Source organism: Ischnura elegans, chromosome 4, assembly GCF_921293095.1.
Source record: "Ischnura elegans chromosome 4, ioIscEleg1.1, whole genome shotgun sequence".
NCBI lineage: Eukaryota > Metazoa > Arthropoda > Insecta > Odonata > Coenagrionidae > Ischnura > Ischnura elegans.
The window spans coordinates 48,172,835-48,197,201 of NC_060249.1; the positions used below are offsets into that span (position 1 = coordinate 48,172,835).

General features: G+C 35.2%; 1 protein-coding gene across 3 annotated transcripts; it reads left to right on the plus strand.

Moving 5' to 3' along the window:
- Positions 1–232: 232 nt before the first annotated feature.
- On the plus strand, positions 233–6,109 carry LOC124157403 (ubiquitin thioesterase otubain-like). Of its 3 annotated transcripts, none has more exons than XM_046532090.1 (7): positions 233–318; positions 821–927; positions 1,015–1,067; positions 1,156–1,370; positions 1,442–1,526; positions 2,395–2,610; positions 5,227–6,109. In XM_046532090.1, the coding sequence occupies exons 2-7, from the start codon at positions 888–890 to the stop codon at positions 5,425–5,427; spliced, it is 810 nt and encodes a 269-aa protein (XP_046388046.1). In that variant the 5' UTR covers positions 233–318; positions 821–887; the 3' UTR covers positions 5,428–6,109. The 3 variants fall into 3 exon arrangements, with proteins under 3 accessions (XP_046388046.1, XP_046388044.1, XP_046388045.1); XM_046532088.1 differs by lacking the exon at positions 233–318 and adding an exon at positions 325–698; XM_046532089.1 differs by lacking the exon at positions 233–318 and adding an exon at positions 325–557.
- The last annotated feature ends 18,258 nt before the right edge of the window (positions 6,110–24,367 follow it).

Sequence of the window (24,367 nt, forward strand, 5' to 3'; positions counted from 1 at the left end):
ACCCAAAGAAGCTTCAAAACTGGATGTCGCACTCATCAGAGGTTGTAGAACCACACTTTGATGTGTTTTTTGCACCATGACAATAATTTTTATTATAAAAATTTTACCAGGAAAAATGATCAATATTATTGACCTCTGTTAATACCATAGAAGAGCATAAATTTCATTTATTCAACACAAAGGAAGCCAATACCATGCGACAAAATCCTGGGACTCCTTTGAAACAGCCGCGAAAATTTCTGTACGCATGCCGAACGTACTTTCTTGATACTACGTTGCATTGTGGGAACGTGTGCGCATTCGAAATATGCTGTGTTTGTAAGTTATTGATACTTTATTGACCCTATTTCGCTGTTGTAATTCATTTTTAATTGAGATAAGAAGTATAGTTCACTTAAAAGGATAATTCCAATTAATGTTTACTCCTGTTTCTTCACGAAATACCGCCGGCATACTGGTATTATTTCCCGAATTCCTTTCACTTTGAAATGGCGACCGTGTGATAAGGGTGCTCCGTCATTATTGTTGTGATATTTTAAATCAGGACGTCGTGCAACGTATGTGGTTGAAATGTGTACAACTCAATTATCTAAGAAATGATATTTTAGAGTATTGTTTGCGAAGTATTCACGCTTCATTTGGTGGACTATATCATCATTGAAACACCAATGTTTTGTTGTTGCTCCCCTTTACTTCAGGTCAAAATATTTTCATTGATCCGCAGTCTTTGTGTGTTTATATTTTACCATAGTCAATAAGTGAATTATGTATTTTATTAATTGGCATGTGTCCTGAAGTATTTACTTCCTTAATTATGCAGATGACATCGGAGCAGTGACTATTTAGGTATTATTATCATCGGCTATTCTTCCTCCACCGTTCAGAAAATGGAGGAAAGCAAAACTCCTGCGACCAAATTTGATCCTAGTAAGTAGAGTGGCTTATTCAAAAGTTGATGGAAGGTGAGTTTTATCGGTTTATGTATCAATCTCATGGTTCTTAATCACTCGTTAGGTGTCAACCAGGATGAGTTAATAATGAAGCAGCAGAGGCAAATAGAGAAGGAAGTGAGTATCAATTTCTTGGTTTGTACTGTTTATGTCTTAGGTGTTTTTATCAATAATTTATTGTGCTAAATTCGTTGATTTTCCGTAGATATCCGACTCAATCCCTCTGGTTGGGGATAAAGAGGACTTATCTTCTCTTGAAGGAGAATACACTGGAGATGATATTTATAAACAGAAAGTGCTAAACCTGGCAAAAAATTACCGGAATGTAAGGAGGACGAGACCTGATGGAAATTGTTTTTTCAGAGCTTTCAGCTATGCTTATCTGGAACAACTTCTTGACAATAGGGAAGAATATAACAGGTCAGTGGAGGCTTTGTGAAACGTGTAAGTTTGCAATGATTTCAGATAGTATATTTCATCATATATTTCAGGTTCAGGGAATTGGCTGCCAAGAGCAAGGAAAATTTAGTTGCACTTGGTTTCCCTCAATTCACTGTGGAAGACTTCCATGATACGGTAAGAATTACATTTTTTTTCTTCTTAGCTTCAGTCACGGTCATACCTGAACTATTAAATTGCATGTGTACGTGGAGAATTTAAGTTCTCTGCTTTTCTACTGGGGGAATGAAATTGTTCTTTACGAGGAAAGAAGTATCATTGCACTATCGAAGTGAGTACCCATGGTGTAAAATTTATGTGAATAATTTTTAATGTGAAATGGTAGTGAAATTTACTTTGATTGCTCTTGGAGAAAATTCTATAGACCTGGAATCGAGCTGTGGACCTGAGGCTCACCAGGGAAAACTGCATATTTTTTTTAGGAGAATAAAAAGAATTTATAGCTGTTGGAACATTTTCTCCAGTGTTAACTGATTTCACTTCAGATTATGCAAAAGATGACTGAACAGAAGTTATTAATTCTTATGAGCATCTAATTAATTAGCTAGGTAGCATGGAGGCAATCATTCAAGGACAACAATCTCTTCACCTCAAAGTTGTTACATAAGATATCTGCAGTACTCATCCTACATATTAATACTGTTTTAAGTAATTGAATCTATCTATTTTGAAGAACTGAATGCTTTTAGTATTTCTATGCCTCTGTTTTTAAGATATTTGGTGCAGACTAGAATAATTATTAAAATTATATGGCACTTAATAAATTATTGATGCATCAAAATATTATTTGGCATGAAGTTCATGTAACGACTTTTGAGCAAAAAAGCAAACTAGCTTTTGTCACTTTTTCATAGACCATCAAATTTCCATTCAAAGCCTACCAAAAAATAAAAAGAATAATTTTGATTCGATTTTTGTTTTCATTGTCTCGAATTGCCGGGTGATAATTTTTGCAATGTTTTAATCCTCTTGTGCTTGATTTTAGTTCATGGAGGTGATCGATCAGGTGGGGAAGCATCATTCTGATCTGTCGCCCAGTTGTCCTGACGATGAGCTGCACAGGGTTTTCAATGATCAAGGAAACTCCGATTATGTCGTGGTCTACTTAAGGCTGATCACCTCTGGGCAGCTGCAGCGAGATTCTTCGTTTTATCAACATTTCATTGAAGGTGCTCGCTCAGTAGCTGACTTCTGTCATCAGGTAGGTTATATATCGAATATTCACTTCAGTATTTGATATTAAGTGTACTTTGCAGTGTGATATTTCTGCTGTCTTTCTCCAAATCCTGCCAAAAAGCATTTTTTTGTGACTTATGTCTTTGGTACCTGTAATTTAGGGCTGAATGATGAATAAAACTACTTCCATTGTTCTCTTCACCATGTTGAGATGTTATTATTTTTTTAAGCGATCAATATCCATTAATAATGTGGCTAGTACCAGTAATCTTAACAGCCAACTCCCTGGAAAACAAAGCAAAAAAACTCTCTCTCCTGGAAAATCTGGAAATGTTAGGAAATTCTTTTACAATATAGTAATAATTCTCTAATAATATTTGAATTGAGTTTGACTAGTAAAGAGACATTTTTACAGTTGGACCTGCCTCGGAACATCCAATCTGTTTTCCATGGTGGTAGATCATGTTGCCTCAATAACAACACAGAATTCCTCCATTCCTCTTCCTTTTCCTCCCCCTCTTTAGGTGCAGGTTGCACTTTTGGACTTGTTTAATGGACTTTTGACTAAGTTGGTGTAATTACTCAAAACTTGATTTATCACTGTTATCTTACTGTTACTTTATAGTTGAATGAAAGAGTTTTTTTTTGCTCCCCTTATTATGTGTAGTAGAGTGCTCCCCTTATTATGAGTAGTTCACCATTTTTTTAATAATCTAATAATATTTTAATTGAGTTTGAACAGTAAAGAGGCATTTTTTCATTCAGTTGCCTACTTCTCCAGCTGTTTGTGGGGAGAAATCATTGGCCTTGGTCTTTTGCAGATTAGTGGATGATATCACCAGCTCATGTCAAATGTGTCCCAGCTACTCTTCAATCTCCTGCATGGCCCTTTCGTAGATCATAATTGTTTATGCTGTTTTGAGCTATTCCTTTTCTCAAAGAAATTATTTCATCATCATTAATTTATGAAAAGCGAGAGCTTTCACATTTTCCTATTTTAGCCTCACAGAACAATTATGCATCATCAAATTACTCCAACAATCGAGGTAGGATTACTTATCATTATGTAGATCACAGTGGCCCGTCTCCCTTTCCAAGCTTGACTTGCCTCTTCAATCCATGATAAGGCTCACTCCCTTTTATTCTTTCTACAAATCCTATTCTCTTCCTTACTATCCCTCGCTTTCAAACATTTTTCCTTATAATACTGTTTTCAGCATTCCCTACCCACTCAGTACCACTAAATCCAAAGCTTCCGTCTCCTCCAATTCTCTTCTAGAAGCTGCCTCTCCTCACCCAGGATATGCTGCTCCTTGTTTTGAATGGAGAAAATGTTTTTGTCATAATTTATCTTTTCCTCCAATTAGCCAAATTCTTTCAATTAAGTAATTAATTACAATTTGGTGTTTGAGTAAACTATGAGTTAAGCTCTGATTTCCTAGAACTGCTGTGTGATGGGATGATTGCATACCAGTTCCCATTGCGGTAACTGTTTTCCTGTTACTGTTTTCCAAGCATTGCAGATGAAGCGGGAACAGGATTTCCCTGAGTGATTATTGAGCTGGCAACTTGTGTGCAATGTGACATTGTGGCAACGTGTCTGACAATGAAGTTTCCAACATTGTACAGTGGCTCACACATCCTAGGTAACCACTTTCCTCTATCCAAAATCATTCCACTGGACATCATGTAGCTACAGAGCTATTCCTTTGTGAGATTCTTGGAAATCAGGACTTAAGAGCATGCACCTTGCTACCATGGATGTGTAGTGAGCAATGTGTAGCAACATGATCAAGTAATTTTCAAGGATGCATCAAACCAGTGTGTGTCGTTGGCAGCTGAAATGTCAGGGAACAGACCTTACAGCCTCATTGCTCAGAAGTTGCGTGAGAAGTATCTCTGCAGAAAGTGGTTTCATGATCGCGCAATGAGATAACTCCTTCTTATCGTCCTCAATGCTTTTGTGAAGCCACATCACATTGAGTAAGGATCTCCTGCATAGGCAACTACCACACAAACAAGCTGTCCCACAACACACATGTGGTTCTTGGAAATCTCATGGAGATAAACTTCTTAACATTGAGAGTTCTTGATACAGCTGTTGGAAATCAATTCTGTATAAAATAAATTACCTTACCCTGAAATTTTCTTCACCTCTACCTGTTCATCACCGTTATATGGATCTAATCTTATGGAATGGCTACTTACTCCATGTACATACATATCAATGGCTAAGTTCTAACAACACGTATCTCAAATTCGGCCGGTTTGAGACAGGTATCTTAAAAAAAAGTGTAATGACATTTTAAAAAATAAAATACATGCAAAAAATCTTTGTTTGCAAATGAATGCTTATTTTTCAGTTTTATGAACTTTTGGTTGTTAATTTCACTGTACAAGTAGAAAAAATTAATCGTTTTTTTTGCTCTCCTGAAAAGCTGCTATTTCTGAGATACATGTTGTTAAAACTTAGCCATTAATATACTCCATGTGTCATTTATTATAATATTCTTCGTCATAAGCATCTGATCTCATGGAATTACTCCTTACTTCATTCATACTCCATGTGTCATTTATTGTAGTATTCCTTTGATGAGAATACCATTCTTATTTTTTTTTCTATTTGTTTTCACTCTTCAAGGAGGTGGAGCCAATGTACAAAGAGAGCGATCACATCCACATCATCGCATTGAGTACAGCCCTTGGTGTGGGAGTGCGTGTGAGGTACATGGATCGTGGAGATTCAGCCGAAGTAATTGCTCACGACTTCCCGGAGGGGACGTTACCTCAAGTGCATCTTCTGTACCGCCCTGGTCACTACGATATCCTTTACCCATGCTGACATTTTTTATCCTCATCAAAGTTGTGTTTCTCTCCTAAGTTTACGTATTATTCAATATGTGACTCATTGAAAAAGTATGGTGAAGTACTCATGTAGTTGTTCAAAATAAAGTGAGAGGTGTATTAGTGTATACAGCTGTGGCAGTTGGCGTGTCGACTATTCCTTCAGGAGAAAAATTCATTGTTTTCTAATTCATGGATGAAATGTTCATCCACACTTGTGCAACAAAAGTTAGTGTCCACTAGAATGAAATTACGACCCCCTTCATTTTACATACAAATTAGAGATTTGATGGAATAAGAAGTATCTACCCTTAGGCTAGGTGCGTAAAAACGAAGATGATCTCTTAGTTTCTTTAAGTACTTCGCTCTCTTATCTATCAAGTGCGTGTGGAATAATTTGTATTTATTTTTCTCTTCTCCTCGCAGCATGTGTCAATTGAGTGGTTGATTTGAGTAATTTTTTTACGATGGTGTAACAACCTTATGTGGTGAAGTTTTTTTAAAAAATTAATTATATGCAGTTTAATAATTTCGCTCATGTTGTTTCTATTCTTGTGCTAGAGGATGTTGTGATGATTCTAGCTTTGAATATTTTTTCTTTGTATTTCATGTTTATACAAATTATTGAGACAGCTGTTTGAAATCATTCATGTAGAAAATAAACTTCCTCTACCATGAAATTGTCTCGTACTCATTTTTAACCTCCATCTGCATCATCCACTTCTCTGCCTCGTCCATTAATTACGTGACGCGTCTAGGGATGGAGGGGTTCAAGCTGATTCTCACCCAATCTATGTGGGGGATAGGGGTGGTCCTGGCAAGTACCTATCATGTGATCTTTTCCCCCAGAAACAGTGAGAAATTGCAAGAAAACTGGGTGGAATTGACCAACATCATATAAAAATAATTAAACAGGGTTCCCACTCAACCGTGAATAAGCCGTGAATTTTGTTGACCGCGAAAAAAATTGGAAATAGCTGTGAATTTCATCATAAAACCTTAGAAATCTCTCGAACTTGATTGTAGAACTACGATAAACAGGTCAAAAGAAAAATCATTCTTTCTATCATGTTTAAAGGCCGAGTCACGTGCTGATATTGTCCACACACTTATCTGCAAACGTGTATTCAAAGCGCAATTATTAATTGGTCCGTGAGCCATGACAGCACATTGACCTTAAGCCTTCGATTGGAAGACATCAACCCTGACAAAAAATCAGGCTCTTCTTCACTTCCCTGCCACCCTGCTCTCTCCATTTTCCCACTCACGCCCTTTAACCGGACATGAATTTTGCTAACGATAGGTGACGTCATGAGAGATAGTACTTTCATTGCTGCGTTTGCATTCTCGGCGTCTGTCGCGGTTGATAAATTTTTAGTTAACCTGCAGCTGATGATTGTTACGTGATCGATATTTCTGCCTAAAATGCCTTATCTACAAACCGTGAATTTGATGACATTTAGACCGTGAAAACCTGAAAAAAACCGTGAATTTTATAATGTAGTAAAGAGTAGGAACTCTGATAAAGGAATGGCTTTTTTTTAAAGAACCCAATACAATGAATCGTAGATTAATGTATTTATGATGAAAAGACATACATATTTTGAACAATCTCACATATATCTCACGGTACCTATCTCACTAACGAGGGATAGGGGTCCAAAAGTCGCCAAAATCACCCCACGTAATTAATGGACACCCCCTTACCTGTAGTCACATTATAAGTTTTCTTGAAATGACTATGAAATTTATTTTGCTGCCATTAACCCCCTTGCGCTGGCATCGAAAGTACATGACAAGCTAGACTCGTAATGAACTTTTGATGCCAAACTGCACAATGACAAGTGTATCTCATCATTGGATTTTCATCATTTTAGCACTAGTTAGAGGAACAATACAACTATTCTGAAAGCTCAACGATGTTAAAACATACTCTGTATACATTAATAAGGCATATTTCATGAGGCATTGGATGAATTAAAATGATTTTAATCAAGTAGCTGAAGCTGTGTTCTCCATGTTTAATAATCACATTTTATTTCTCGGTTTTATGTTGATTAGTAATTACAAAATGTCATTTCATTACCTACCATTTAAAAGAGAACCACAGAAAAAGTTAATAGAGAATAGGAGCACGATATTCAGAGAATTAATCAAAGTGGAAGGGATTAAGATAGCTGATTGAACAGAAAAGAATATTTAGTAATGTTACCTACTCCAAACGTTCTCCATGTGCCATTTTTATTGTAATGTTCCTTTGGAGATAGTATAACTTTTTAAGTGATGTCAGCAGCATGTGCCTTAGGGTGGGGCAAAAAATCAATGTTTCTGGTATTGAAGTTGACAAGGCATCTTACCATGCTGATAATTGGAATAATAATTTGAAATGTTTCGTAATAGACCTTTGGGTTATGGAAAAACTTTTAAAATTTACTAAATGATTTTTATTTCCCTGCAAAAATCCAGATAGCATTTTATTGTTGCTAACAATTTCCTAGTACATATTTTATTTTACCTGTCTGTTGAAAGAATAATTATAATAAAAAATATTATTTACAGTTGTGATGTTCGATCAAACTTCTTACATTATTGTAAAAAAATACTACTTTACAGTTTTAAAAATGTGTAAACCTTTATAGTTTATAAATTTTACGAGAGTGGATACCAAAGTGAGTTATTTTGAGTATACAATTATGGATTGTAGATAGGATTGAATTAAGTTGAGCGTATATCAACAATATGATCCATGAATTACACGGGAGAGATTCATATATGCTAAGTATGTATCCTTACAAAATATTTATCCTCAGCATGCCTTCTAGAATGAATTTGTTTGAGTGTGTTCCACTATTCATCCTGGATCTAGTGTAATGTGCAGCCTCTTATAACATGACATCTTTCCATGTTGATAATTGGAATAATAATTTGAAATGTTTTGTAATAGATCTTTGGGTTATGGAAAAACTTAAAGTTTACCAAATGATTTTTATTTTTTACATGATTTACGATTTTTCACAGCAGTTCAAGTCCATTGCATGCCAAACGAGTGGGTACTAAAGTGAGTTATTTTGAGCATGCAATTATGGAACACAGTTTCAAGCTTGGAGAATAGGAGATGAGCGTTTATGCTCCGGACACTGCCAGCTGAGCGGATTCGTATGGATGGGCTACTAGATGAGCAGATTTAATTCGGTGGGCAATGTTGAGCATTTTTGCAGTGGAGGTATCGACAGATAGAATTGAATGTAGCTGAGCATCTTTCAACAATGTGATCCATAAAATACACGAGAGAGATTCATATATTTTGAATTTCGTATCACTTTTAATACATTTAGCTGTGGCATGACCTATGTAATATTTGATCAAACTTCTTGAATATCAACTAAAATAAAAAGTTAATTTAAAAAAATTGATACTAAATATTATTGGCTCTTGACCATGCGTACATGGGTAAGTTTTTTTCACAGCAATCTGCACTCCTAACATGCACATTTATGGTTGTTATCCACTAATGAACAAAAAAATGATAGAAATCAGAGCCTTGATTCAGTTTAACAAGCGACATAGTCCCCCATCTCCTGTGGAAGAATTCCCTCCACGAGAGATAGAAGGGATGGAATATCAAGGGAAATGATTGATTGAAACACATGGTTTACTGAGCACTATAATAGAAAATTTTATTAGGTTGCAAATTAAACTTACACAGCTGTCTATATTTTATCTCAATAATAACATCTTGCCATTGCCTCTAAGCAAGGAAATTAAGAACTTTGGTTTGCAATTTTTTCAAACTGCATCGAATTAATTGAAATTTCGACAGTAGGTAAGTAGAATAGACCAAGGATCGAAATCTACATCATGTCAACTAGCTCCATTACCCAAGGGATGGTTGCCAACCCATCACATGGACATTTTTTATTGCATTTTGGCCATAAAAATCGACAGAAAAACTACTGTATTTATCATAATATAGTCCCGCCTTATTTATCCAACAATGCCTGTGGTAAAACTTTTACCGTAAATGTGAAGGTGGGGCCTATATTCAAATGCATTTTTAAAATTTTTCCAGACACCTAGGCCTCAAAATTATGGGGGAGGGGACTGTATTCGGAAAGATATGATAATTCTAAGCAAAAATCGCTCTACATTTTTTTCTTAAAATTAATATTTTTCAAGTTATTCTTGGTTGAGAGTAACAGTTTTTCAACAAAAAAATCAAAGTTTGGTATTTCCTTAACACGTTGCGTACGGATGACGAGAATTCTCGTCATTTTTTTCCCGAACGTTCCGAACGGATGACGAAGATTCTCGTCATATAGGCGCGTCAACCTAAAGAATTTTAAAGCGTACAATAAGCATTCGCTTGCGATACGCTTTAAAATTGTTTAGGTTGATGCGCCTAAATGACGAGAATCTTCGTCATCCGTCCGGAACGTTTGGGAAAAAAATGACGAGAATTCTCGCCATCCGTACGCAACGTGTTAATAACTTGAAAAATATGCATTTTATCAAAAAACTGCAAGTTGTAGTATGTAGAAATGTAAAAGAAAATTTTTTTTATCTTTCCTGTAAAACCAAGACGGACTGAGCTACGGCTTTTAATTTATTTTTTATGAAAAAATCAGCAATAATAACCCTGTAATTACCACCTTCATGAAAATTTATCATTATCCTTCGGCAGTTCTCTTAATTTAGACACTATCAATGGATCCTAGAAGTTTGACCAATTTTAAATCTTTAATTTTGAAAATATTGGAGCTAAAAGTGAAAAAGAATTATGTACTTATCTAGAATTTTGTAAAAAATACCCTGTTTTCAAAATAAATAACTGCAAAAATACTGGAGATACGAAACAAATTCTTGAGTTTCAAATTGTAGCTTTTTTAAATTTCAAAGATTTTGCTTTGTGCAAATTTTCTATGCAATAAATATTAGGTGAGATATGGCTGTTTAAAACATCTATATGCCTCTAATGAGCACCACCTAATTATCTTTGTTTCGAAAGGGGGTGAATTTAAAGGGCACTCAAAAAGCCTTATAGAAAGACTCTTAAAAAGACTCATAGCCTTTCGAATGCTTAAATATTTTTTAAATGAAATATCATCAAAAATGAGCAAGCTATGTTTGAAAAACCAATAAATTCTTTTTTTGAAAATCAGAATTTAGAGCATAATTATCTAAATGGTGTACATTTGACATTGACTAATACTCACAAATTGGCTTCAAAATAAACATAACTAACTATATGTTGAGTACATACACATGTTTGTATGTGTGCGCTCACACGTGTGTGACAAATGTGCATGTTTGTGATGAAAAACTGGAAGCCATACAGCCACCGTAGATAGTGTTAAATGTAATGTATACATAAATATAGATTTAGCTGTTTACTTTATCATAACGAAGTTTGTTATGTTTTACTCATCATCCTATTATTGTATCTTTCTGTACCAGCTTAACAACATTAGAGAATAAAATTAAATATGGAATACAATTAGTAAGGGTTGATACTTGCTGTTAATATCACAACAGATAGAATGAAGAGGAAGGTACACTCTGCGCATTTTTTGAACACCACGTCAACCATTTGATGACTTCAACCACCACAATGATTACATAAATGAAGATGATTTGCTTTTTGCACCTAAAGTACTGGTGATAAATTACTTGCGATAAATAATTTATTTGAGAGTAATATTTTTGAGGGTAAATAATTTTTTTAAATAACCTCTTATTAGGGATGATTGCTGAGGGTAGATAAGGATTGTTGAAGGTAGTACTTACAAAATATACTTTAGAACATAATTCCAAAATTACGCTTTTTTGTTTGTTATATTTTGTAAGTTTTGTTCTTAGAGGTAGTTTTCACCCCTAAAAAATAAAAGCACCCATTGGCATAATAAATTTATAAGCATAATTTTAGTGTGGCGGGCCAACATATCGGCTCTTACGTGGTACGTACTACGTAATGTAATGTATTATTTAATTTGCTATTACTTATTACATCGATATATTTTATTTTGGTAAACGTAAAAATACTTTGCCAATACTAACCATTTTAACCTCAATAATTAAAAAAAACCCGCTTATGGATATGTATTAAAATAGCTTGGTATTTTATTTTTCCTAGTGGCTACATTTTATGAAAATACCCTCCACATTTCTTATCAGTACCCCAGGAAGAAGGTGCCACAGGGGCTATCCACAGCACTAAGAGGGTTAAAAAAATTATTTTTGTAGTGTTTTATTTTTGTCTATGCATGTAAATATGCAGTGTATTTATGTGTAGATAATGTTGATATAATTTTACTTTTTTCCCATTTATGCCTATTAAAGTATTTTATAAGCATAGCAAAGTTATACGGGTTGGTTTTAGCAAAGTTATATGGTTAGGGTTGAAAAGTTGAAAAATGAAATTACAACATGTTTTAAGCAGCAAAATTCTTAAATGTAAACACTGTGATAAATAATTTATTTGAGAGTAATATTTCTGAGGGTAAATAATTTTTTTGAATAACCTCTTATTAGGGATGATTGTTAAGGGTAGAAATATTCCAAAATTATGTTCTAAAGCATATTTTGTAAGTTTTGGTGCTCAGAGGTAGTTTAGCCTAAAAAATAAAAAAGCCCCTGCCATGCATCCCTAAAAAGCACCCCTAAAAAATAAAAGCGTCCATCGGCATAATAAAGATTTTCAAGTAGATGGTAAGATGTAATCCCAAATTTTTTTATGAAATTCAACTCAGTTTGAAAAATTGCAAGTTTTTACACTTTTTTGAGCTTCATTTTTGGACTACTTGCGCATTTAATGCTTATTAGTTAATTAATATTTATACTTCAAAGTTTTGAAATTTGAAGTTAACAGTTCACCATTGGCTATTAATGATAATTTCTCCTCAACAAGTTGTACTCCAGTTGAAAGGATGGTTAGCATATCTTTACTATCCCTTATTATTTTTATTTTTATTTTAAAGAAATATAACCACATACAGCATATACTTGCCATTTTATAGTGGCCAGGTAACAATACATAAATTAGAGGACGAAGACGCAATATAACGTGTAGAAAACAATAATTACATTTACAAAAACAAAAGGACAACAAGAAACTGCAGTGACAGACTACTTCGGTGACAGATAGGATAGGGAAAGGCTTATGAAGGATTTCAATGGAAGTGCAAAGGGGTCGATGTGTGGAGGGAGTGAGTTCAACACAGAAGTAATGCGGTAGAAAAACGAACGTTTAGTGAGTGAAAGTCATGTGGATTAGGGGATGAGAACGGGTAGGGCGGGGTGGAACTTTAAAATTGATAAAAGAGAGCAATGCTGGGCAGTCGATGGTGGAATTGAGAATCTTATAAATAAGTTTTAAATCAGCTGTGAGCCTTGGGTAGTGAGATTAGGGATGAAGAGGGAGGAGAGAATAGCATTAGTGGACATGTTGCGTAAATGTAGTATTATATTTTTTACTATATTGGCAAAGAAATTGCTGACACAGTCCAGGGATGAGAAGTTGGTTTGTGAAGAGATAGGCCAGATGGGACAAGAGTAGGTAAGAATCGGAAGAATGATAGATGAAAAAAAAATTCGAAGAGCTTGGGGGTCTTTAATTTCAGTGAAACGGAACAGGAGTCCTAAAAGGGACATAGCTTTAGACTTGATGGATTGTATGTGCGGAGAAAAATTTAATTTATCGTCAGTGATAATGCCTAGCTCCATAGATGTTGATATACGTTTCAGTGAGTGATTAAAAATACTGTAGTCAAATTGATGAGTTATCTTCTTTAGGGAAATGGACATCACACTACATTTATCTGGGTTTAATGCAAGATTCCAGACATTACACCAATTCGATGTCTGGCGTAAGGCATCTTGTAGGTCTTGGCAATCAGATGGTTTTTGAATTTCCTTGAACAATTTACAATCGTCAGCATAAAGGAGAGTTTGAGCTTGGGAAGAAGGTAGCAAAGAGGCAAGATCATCAATATACAAGTTATAGTATAATTCTTGATTCATTACGTGGAATTATAATAATGGAAATCAATATAGAATAAAAATTTCAAATAGCAATAGTTATACAGTTCAAACTCTCTTCCTACCTTGTTAGAAATTGGCAGAAGCAGTGTTGTCTTGGTGCTGGAATGTGCTGTAATGCCATTCCGCACTGGTTACCAAAAGACATAATATTTAAATAACATATTTTATCAAATTTGGTGCCTAAAAATTTCTAAACTATACATTTGTAATCAAAATAAAAAATAATTGTAATAAAATGAAAATAATAACTATTCATGTAGTAATTAAAAAACACACGCTTATAAAAAATGTCAAGGAAAGTGCCATGCCAAATTTTGCCATGACGTCATTGGACAGAAGAATTGGCTAAGGAGTAAGACAGAAAATTGGCTAATGCTTACAGAAATGCTTTCAAAATCACTAAATTTCACCTACACAAATGTTCTTGCAGCATTTTTCCAATCTAACAGGACATCTTGGGTGGGCCAGGGAGAGCCTCAACTTAAATGTTAATATATCAAAAAAAAAAAAAGGTGCAAAATCTCCAAGAAATGACATTCAGTTTATTTCTATAGCTGCAAGAGGAATTGCTGGATTGCACATGCCAGAATCTCTTAGCAGCCTAAAATTAATCAATAAATTTATAAAATCTCTCTTACTACAATAATGGATGGAGAGGTATATTTTTCATTACCATATTTTATCTTACAAGGTTACTTCAGTCTGCTTGAGAATAAGTATGTATGTAGGTAAGAAGAATAGCAGAAGAAAATGATGCTGCTGCTATGATGGAAGATGTGAAAATCACAAGAATCATGATAACAAAGCATTCTAAACAGTAAACCCTTTTCATACTCATGGTGCTTGAATATCAAATTGCAAATAATAAATACATAACTTAATACACATGCTCCATCATATTTTTGTCCTCAAAGTTAAGTGTAGCCCAATATTGCAGCTATATTGTTAGAAAATAATGATTATTACCCTTGCTAAAATGTATTTATATTTCTAAGATCCATTACAAGTTCAGCATCCATTGATTGTTTAAATTCAAAGTGTGATCAGCCAAAATTTAACATTCAACAAATTTAATTAGATATGTAAAATGATATAGTTTATAATATAGGTGGGTGGAGTTTTGGCAAGGCCAGGGAGAGCCTTAACTTGAATGTTAATTTTTCCAAAAAAAATGCATGGAACCTGCAAGTAAAATTAAAAAAACATCACAAGTTTCAATAAATTTTAGATTAGATAGTGCTCAACATGCTGTTTTCAGGAGCTAACGGAAACGAACTTTTCATGGGAAAGACCCATAGACTCCCCCGTCTCACTGGGGGTATTCCACAACCCCTAGACCCTGATTGCTGGCTTCCACAACATGAAGCTCTTAAACTCTACCCATGATATTGGCTTTTCTAAATTAAGTGAATGCGTGTCGGTAAAAATGTCTTAAGAATGTTTTACATCTCCACCTGAAACAAGTTAGGATAATTGCAGTTTTACTTTCATTCTCCAAGTTATTGATCTCATGAAGTGAAGTTTTCTCGAGTTTCGCACCGGGTCAGGTCCTCCATTTCTCCTTACAATGTTTCGATGGACAACTCGCCCATCGTCTTCAGGAATCCAGGAAGTTTGGATTCCTGAATCCCTGAAGACGATGGGCGAGTTGTCCATTGAAACGTTGGAAAATTCATTTCCATTAGCCCCTGCCAACAGCATTTTCAGTGTTATCTAATACTAACATTTATTGAAATTTAACCTGCTCCAGTCTCTCAAAAAGGAAGGTGCTACAGTGGAACCTCGTTAAAGCGAGTACGGGCTATAGCGACACCCCCGCTATTACGAGAGATAGCCGATGCACCGTCAATTGACCCTATAATAAGAGTGTTAAAAAATTCGTTTTTACGATACCCTTTTGGTGTTGGCTCTCGCCATAGCGAGGGTTTCACCGCCGGAAGACTTTCATCAAGACTCCTTAACCTCTGTAATTGCTAGCGATCTGTTAGAAAAGAAGTTAATGGAGTGCTCAGTCTCAAATTTATGTGGTAAACTGTCGTTCGATAAATATAATGATGACGAAACAATGCTTTGCATGATTTTTATTCAGTGCGGCGCTTATAAATTGTTTGAATAGTTAGTCGTTATTTGGGTAAGGAAATTTAGTGATGCAAAAAAACATCGCCTTTCGTCTGGATTTATACTTACGTTTATCGGATAGATGTTTATCTGTCGCCGCACCACTCCTGTTCCTGTATATCTGTTCGCAACAGGTATATTGGCTATTATTTGCTCCACCTCCGGTAAAGCGACAATTCACTATAGCGAGTGTTTATTAGTGCACCGTGGGGTGTCGTTATATCGAGGTTTCACTGTATATTGTGAAGGCAAAGTTTTCCATAGCAGGCACGTCTTCACAAAGAATATAACAACTAGCATCACAGTTATATTTTTGGGCAAAATCATGAATAAAATTTGAACAAATCTGAATTACAGAAACAATTTTGAGTCAGGCAAAAGGATTCTGGTCAGTCTTCCTGGGTCAGGATTCTAAATCTCAATCTAGTTCTAGACTATGTCTAGGAATCTGGCTTGGTGGTGTTTCTGATCATTCCTGAATGGTTGATGGTAGCATTTTCCGATTATCCTAACATTGAAACATAAGCCTAACATAAGAAAAATTGCATCATATTATTGATGTACATGTGCATCTTTGATGCTAAATCTATCCTCTCAAGTTAGATTTCTCCTCTACTTAGGAATGATCAAATCAAATAATATTGTTTAGACATGAATAGATTACATTCCTCGAAGTTTTCAAATTTTTTTCTGTGCTTAGTTCATACATATTAATTTTTATTTCTTCACTTTCTTCAAGTAATGTTAATGTCTCATTTGGATTTTTAACATTCACCTATGTTTTTTGCATGCACATATTTTATTAACTCATTAAATGTCTAATGTGTTCAATAATACACTGTTTCCATTTAATGTCTACCTACCATTATGGTTTGTAAAATAATGTAATTGATGAGTTATGAAATGAAATTTAATTTACTTAGATCTCTGTTGGCATTTCATTCATGAAACAAAACACTTATTGACTGTGGTATTTGCTTAGAAACATTACATCTTCATACAGAAACATCAATAAAGGAAGTTAAATACATGTGTATTAATGATGCCATCTAACAACCTTTTTCCTAGAAGTTTTTCCTCTTTGCTCGAAGAGAAACAATCCACCTGTGTTGCCGAGAAATTATTTTTTTAATAACAGTTTTTTTTCCTGTTTGCGCCACTGATTTTCTTTCATTCAACTGACCACTCTCATATCCTTGTTGAAATCTCTTGACTAAAAACTCGTTAGCTACCCACCAAATTTCCATCATCTAGGAGAAAATTTTAGAGGGTGTCGATTCTATGGATTTTTGTCGTATCTCATCTTGTTTACCCTAAAAATATCTTTAAACAACCACTTAGGAAGCTAACAGCTAATAATTAAAAATTCTAATGTTTCTAAATCTCAATTATCATCATGAGCCGTCATTCCTGTAAGATTGGTATTCGCTTTCGCTTACTGTAAAGGCACTTACCACCCAAGCCACCCTGGAAAAGGCCTGCAGCCTTTTTCGGTCACTCCGCCAGTTCTTTCAATTTAGTCTGCCCTTTGTTCCATAATGATCGTTTTTTCGGTGATATCTAACCTACTTAATTTGAATCCTTCGAATATGAAATACTTCTTGACTTCAAGGCTTTCTGACTCCTATAAGGTGTGACGGACTAAAGGCTGCCACAATGTCTTTGTTGTCCTTAAAAAGCTACAGCGGGATGCTCAAATTCCTCATTAACATTGATATTTCGACCTTCAGATGCCTCCAAAAAGTAGAGGCAGTTGGGAGCACTTAAATAGATAGAAAATTAAATGTTTCGAGAACTTTTCCTAGGGTTTCAGTTAATTTTAGGGGGGGGTAGATGCCATGGTTTTTTGTTGTATCTCGTCTTATTTACTCCAAAAATTTGTACGACTCTGTCAGTTAGAGGTTGGAAGTGGGTTTGGTGGTAAATACTTCGGTGACATTGCTCTCCATTCAATTCCCCTATCGGCTTATCTTTTGACATGCCAAAATTATTTTGCTACAAGTCCCTCATCTCCTGCTCTTTTGTATCTCATCCGAGGTTGCCTTTTAACCATTCTTCCCTTTCTCGTTGCTCTGCAATAATTTTCGTCAAATATTAATAATTCTCAAAGAAAACTAACAAATAATTTTGAAATAAATAATTACGCATTGAATGACGACGTTTAATAAACGATAGTTTGGGATGGCAGTGAATTCTCTTACTTTCAAAACCACGATGTTACGTACCCTAACGTCAGCTTTTACGGGATATTTGTGTGCCTCAGCCTGGCTCCCTCCCTAAATTTTCCCCTGGTGATGACCAGTGGTGCAGCGAGGGGGGGTTTTGGGGGATAAAACCCCCCAGAGCTCAGAGAAATTTTTAAGTTTAAACCATGTTACTTAATTTGATTGATTTACTAATTGAACATTGTAAGGATTAATAAAATATCCCTCAGAAAGCCGTAAAACTCACTATTTTTGAATCATTTATCGTAAAATTCCGGAATTTATTTATCTTGCACCTACCGCTTATCCTAGTGGGTATTCCATACCCCCACACACCCCGGTATTAGTTGCACCCTAAACCCCAGCCTTAATACCTAGCTACGCTCCTGGTGGCGATATAATTATTTTGTTAAAACAGCACACATGTGTTTTCCATTTCCTCCTTAGACCCTGTAAGACCTGAATCTCACTGATTTTTTTCTTTATTCAATTTATTGTCAGCAAGAAGTCGCAAACTAACTGGTAAGTGTTCCCACAGAACAATGCAAAACACACTAGCATGTTACATTATGTTTATGAACGCTCTCTGCTGCTTAGACAGGATGTTCTCAAATGTATGTAAACACTCCGAAATGCTCGAGATGTCACTCACACTAAATGACAAAACGGATGTACTAGTACTTCCATGCTTGCACCAAATACACACTGGCACCAGAACGGAGATTTAGTTTTTGTTTTGCTACTTTAATTTCAGTTTTAAGACAGCAGTGCATGTCAACAACTGCATACAGGATTTTGCTCAATCAAGAAGAATATACTCAGGGTGTTCAGTGATTGGGAATCTGGAAATATGCATGATTTTTGGTCCCTCGAATTATCCATGAATTTTTGCTCCTGCTTGGAATTTCATATCTTTTATTTCAAACTCGTTTCTCATAAAATTTGCCAGTGCAAGGCCAATTTGCAGGCCTATTTTATATACTTACATGTATGCTTCAAAATGCATTGATTGCATTTTAAATTGCTCTTTATGAGTGCAAACACTGATTAGATAACTTTTTCAATGATGACAAATTTGTTGATATTCCAAGTGTAGCATTCATAAAATAAGTGAATAATTTCTTTTAAAAAAGTAAGAACTTTAATTAGGATAATACATAATTTTAGTATTAATTAAAAGTATTAAGTAAACGTAGAGTTGTACAATTCGTTTACATAGATAGCTGTTATCTCGTAAGATTGACCTGGAATTTCGTAAAATTTCCCTGGAAAACCTGGAGTTCTGCAGGAATTTTTCTGCTTTCATACATATATACGTCTTGTATACTGTATACGTATACTGTATATGCATGGTAGGAGGACATTTGCTGCGTTATATACAATTGGTAGATGGTGGAGAGAAGGTTTTTATACGTATACAGTATACGTGTATCTTCTACTGTGTACGCATGTTATACACTACTTATACGTATATTTAATGTATACAGTAGCATGTGTGCTGTCTGGGGACTACTCGCCATACATCCGTTGACGAGACTTCATGGAAGGAGAAGTGACAGGATTCTTACGAAATCATGAAACGATAAAGAAAGGTTTAAAATACATATTCTTTTCAGTCTCTTCCAAAAAAAACTTCAACCTGCTCCAGTCTCTCAAAAAGGAAGGTGATATAACGTGAAGGTGAAGTTATCCATGGCAGACACTTAATCACAAAAATTCCGAGAGAATATGCAAAAATTGTTAGGATTTCTAAGGAAAAAAGCGACTTTTAGGTTTTTGCGGACAATGCCGTCTTTCAGCCCTTTTGAGTACTATTACGTCCGGCGTTGATTTTCGTTTATTGCCTTGTTGCGTTTAGTTTCCTTCTTGAACTCACAAAAAAGGGATAACAATAGTTGATTAAACGACATCCTTGATATCGTGACATTATTCTACTGATGACGAGAAAATATGGCAGTATAACTTTTATGATTCCACGAAAATATCACAACCAATTGGAAAATCGACTATTAGAAACGCTTCAGTAGAGAGGGAATTTACATTAAAATTAATAGTTTGCAATAAAAAATTAAGTTGTTTTAAATAAAATTTAATTATTTCAATAAAAATTTTTATATTAAATACTTAAAATCATTCATTAAATATTATTAATGACATAGTTAATTAACGGTTGAGAATTGAGTCAACATTTTTTCTGAAAGAACACAAATAAGAAATCACCTCGCAAACATTTCATATTTTGAAAATGTGCGATGGTGATTGGCGTAACATGGTGAAACTCTTTCATGATGCACAAAGGTTAAGAAAACACTTAGCTGTTTCACAAAATAAAATATATTGCGACCGGTTTCGATACAGCGTATCATCATCTGGCTGGCAGATGATGATACGCTGTATCGAAACCGGTCGCAATATATTTTATTTTGTGAAACAGCTAAGTGTTTTCTTAACCTTTGTGCATTTTGAAAATGTAATTGAAAACATGAAACATGAAATTATGTACGAACATTAACATAAGTTTTAACCACAAGAAAAAATAGAGAATAAATTCACGATTCCTCCATTAGTTTTCATCGGATTCCCAATCGTTACTGTCCTCATCTGAGCTCCTCCTAAGTTGGCTCCTCCAACACAAGTAATAGAGTGGTTTCCTATTATTTTTTTATTGCCTAAATCGAAAGATTATTACTCCTGGAGTACGTATTTCACGCTTTTAGATTTTTAAATGACGATATCTATTTTTCGCGATTAAATGAAAAGTGAAAATTTTCAAGCGCGCGAAAACACGACGCGTAAGTATGAATGCCGGGAAATCTTTCCGTGTGGCGTATTTCTGGTTCCCGCTGCCGCCCTGTGAGGTGACCTTGAGCGAGTTGAGCGCTGATACGACGCAGGCTGCTAGCGGGTAGCTGAGTACCCTGCTGGCTGGTAGCGCTTGGCTTGAATAAGGATTATTAATACCTTATCAAATGAAGAAAACTTTCCGACCTTAGCCAGTTTTAATAAGTGATTATTAAGACATGTTTCCCTGAGCTCTGCGCCTCATGCATGCATTGGTAACCTCAGACGATGTGTAACTCCTATCCTCTCGTATAGAAACTAGGTCCCAGTGACGTCACGTGAAGTGGCATCGCATGGGCGCCAATCTGGCCCTTTTCAAATGAGGATAAAAATGGACCATAGCCATGGACCAAATGGTGGGTAACGAATCGCAATCAATGCCTTTCGTTTTCTTTGATGAAGGAAACTACCCTATTTTCGTATTCCCTTTGAAACGTTTCTTTTAACATTTTTGCATACAAAACTGTTACATCTGAGCAGGGCTGAATCAAATCACTTGGAAGAGATTTAATTTTTTTATTTAAATGGGGACTTTCATATTCATAATTGTTCTTATTTGCATTTCAATTCACTTTTAGTTCTGGTGATACCTCATATATTTATGAAATAAAACGTTCAATGTGGTATTTGTTCTGCTCGCTGGGAAAAAAGTTAGCTAAAATCGAAATAAACAGGCCAAAAATCATACCTAATATATTTTTATAAGTAGCGCGATTAAAATCTTTCCAATTATTTTTGTTTAGGCTATATTAAGTGAATCTAATGACATTTTGCCGAGAAACTGATCCGGGTAGTGTTTTGAAACAAAGTCGCGGAGAATAAAAATTGTCTAAAAATCGACTATCCGAACCGCTTCAGTAATAAGGGAACGGTTTATTGAAAGTAATAGTTTGCAATAAGAAATGAAGTTGTTTAACATAAAATTTTATTATTTTAATAAAAATACTCATACAAAATACAAAATAATTTTTTAAACATTCCAAAAGAATCGAAAAAATTAGAAGAAATATTTTTTTTAATAACCAAATATTTTCTACTTACCTTCCATTTTTATACGCTCAAGCGACAAGAAACTCGCAGCAGTAAAAAAGTATAGCAGTGGAATGGAGACAGCCCAAAAGAGCCCTTCGATTCATCAACCTGCATTTATTTGCGGTTTACTTTCATGCGCTCCATTTTTTCATCATTTGAAATATCAACAATCTGAATCATCGGAGAATAAATCGAAATTAGAATAAAATTCCTCGCGTAATACAGACGCAATCAGCGGGATGTCTGGGATGACGCAACACCTTATCTTTCGGGGAAATCCACCACTAGTGGTAGTTCGGCCGCTGAAATTTCACGCTCTAAGGAAAATAAACTTTGGTTTTTCGCGTCCAAAGCATAAGCTCTGAGATCTTTTTGCATTCAGGAGGAAAAGATGACTAACTTGCTCGGTAAAATTGTGAAAGAGAATATTTTTCAATCGATTGGAAAGAAACATTTGTGGAAAATTCAGTGCGAGCTACTTCGTAGCAATCGTCCGCGCAGATGCCGAAGGGATGCGATCGTCAAAAGTGCCGGAACCCCGTATTGACAACGAAATATCAGTCCAGACAAACCCCACACCACTCAAGATCCCCTCGAAGCAAATTACCAGTCACGTGCCAGCTCCGAAGACTCTTAATCGTTGTAAGTCTTCATACTGTGAGACACTGGATCTTATCAAAAGGATACGCTCATATAAACATTTTTATGGGTTTTCGTCGAGTCTTTGAGGTCAATGGTGAAACATGATGATGCCTCGGGGAAAACACAAAATGCTAAACTGTTAAGGCAAATACTTAAGGTTAAGGCATGTGACGGCGCGACTCTTTAATCACTTCTCCGGGTGAATTGAGTGCGTTAAAAAGCTTTTTACCAGTTTTTTTTTGCACGGATTAGTTAAGGAGCCGCTGGATACTCGATGCTCGATACTAGACTTGGATGAATTGAGCAATTTTGAGCAATGAGATATCTAATATATAAGAATAATAGACTCCTCAAGGCCTCGAGGGCTTGTCTAAACATTTATTTTTTTTGAATTTGATTTTCATGTTTTTTTTGCTTTGGCCTTCGTATATTATTGTGTAGAAATGGATTTTAAGGGCTATGTAAATGTCGACATATTTTGTTTTGTGCTGATTTGTACATGGGGATATGTATTGTGTAAAAAATGGTTTTTTGAGGGCTTTTTAAAAATTTTTTTGTACTCAGTATTTTGTTTTGTATTTTGGTTTTTGTATATTTTTGTGTATGATGTAACCTATCAACCAAGCTGATATTTTGCGTATTATATTTTATTCTTAATGTATTCCTGATTTTATGTTACCACCCGACTTCATGGTCAACTTGTAACCATTTATGTAATAATAATATTAATAATAAAATTTTTCTCTTAACAAAAATGACGCTGTTTTTTTTAGTACAAAGATTCACAAAGGTTCGGTGAGTTCTTCTGTTGTTTTTCACACATATCTTCCCTATTTTTAACAATATTAACCATGTATTACAATAGACCAGATATTTTATTGATCCACAAATTCGAGCAAAAAGTAAATGTAGTCGATGTACGATATCACAACGTTTAGTCCATGGAAAGAGGAAATCCAAAAATATCAAAATTTGGCCGGTGAAATTAAAAAAAAATTGAAAGAAATCAGTATTCACCCTCTAATAAATAATCTCTGCGGATGGAGTGTAATCAAAAAGGTTCAAATAATGAATTTAAAGAATTAGTCACTCCAATACGCCTGATTAACCTCGGGTAAAAAGCTGGTGAAAATCAGCTGAGAAAGTTCAAAAAGTCGAAAAAATAATAATATGCAAAACTTGCTGCAGATATTAAAGCCACGAGGAAAATACAGTCAGTATGCCCAATAAGGTTTCCTATTATTTTTTATTAAATAAATCGAAATATTATTATTCCTGGAGTAAGTATTTCACGCTTTTAGATTTTTGAATGACGATATCTATTTTTCGCGATTAAATGAATCTAATTTTGGTCTATGCAGTTCTATCTCACAGTTAAGTTGATGGAAACGTAGATACAACCTTGCCCTGGACAAAACTCCACAACACGAGACAAAATCCACCTGGGCGGGATTCGAACACGCGACAGCTGGATTAGCAGGCGTGGATGTGATGTCGAATTTTGCCATTTCCGTCTTGGTCGCGGTAGCCGAAAATTGATCTTGCGTATATTCACTCAGAGCCATTAACGAGGTGATCGAGAAGAGGGAGGCCAACGTTGGAAGCTGTGGGTTTTTGTGCATGAATTCAGTAAGCTACTCCGCTTCCGAAATCTTAGCAGAAGGGCAGCCAGGTAAACAAAAGCAATATTCCCCACTACGATCTTCGAATTCAATGAAAAAAATGCGAATACAACGTTCAACCTAATCTTCCCGTACGGTTAGGTAATGAGCCATCTCTATTAAATATTGTATTGCTAATGTTAGGTTTTTAATATTTTTAATTTTTGCCATTGAAGAGATTAAAGATTTTCGTCACTTAGGAAGGGCAGGGTTTTCTCCAAAAAGACAAATCTTCTCATAGCTGAGAATACAAGCATTGAAGAAGGGAAACAATCCAAAGATTCTATTTATGGAGCATGTTTCTCTACGGGTATGAGGTATGGATGTTGACAGCTGCAGAGAAGTCAAGAGTGGAAGCATTCGAAATGTGGTGCTACCGAAGAATGATAAAGGTAATGTGGAC

Excerpts from the sequence above, each read along its gene's own strand:
- LOC124157403 (XM_046532090.1), top strand. The coding sequence starts at position 888 with ATGGAGGAAAGCAAAACTCCTGCGACCAAATTTGATCCTA. Across the intron at positions 928-1,014 it reads TGCGACCAAATTTGATCCTA|GTGTCAACCAGGATGAGTTA; the intron begins GTAAGTAGAGTG and ends ATCACTCGTTAG. Across the intron at positions 1,527-2,394 it reads TGGAAGACTTCCATGATACG|TTCATGGAGGTGATCGATCA; the intron begins GTAAGAATTACA and ends GCTTGATTTTAG.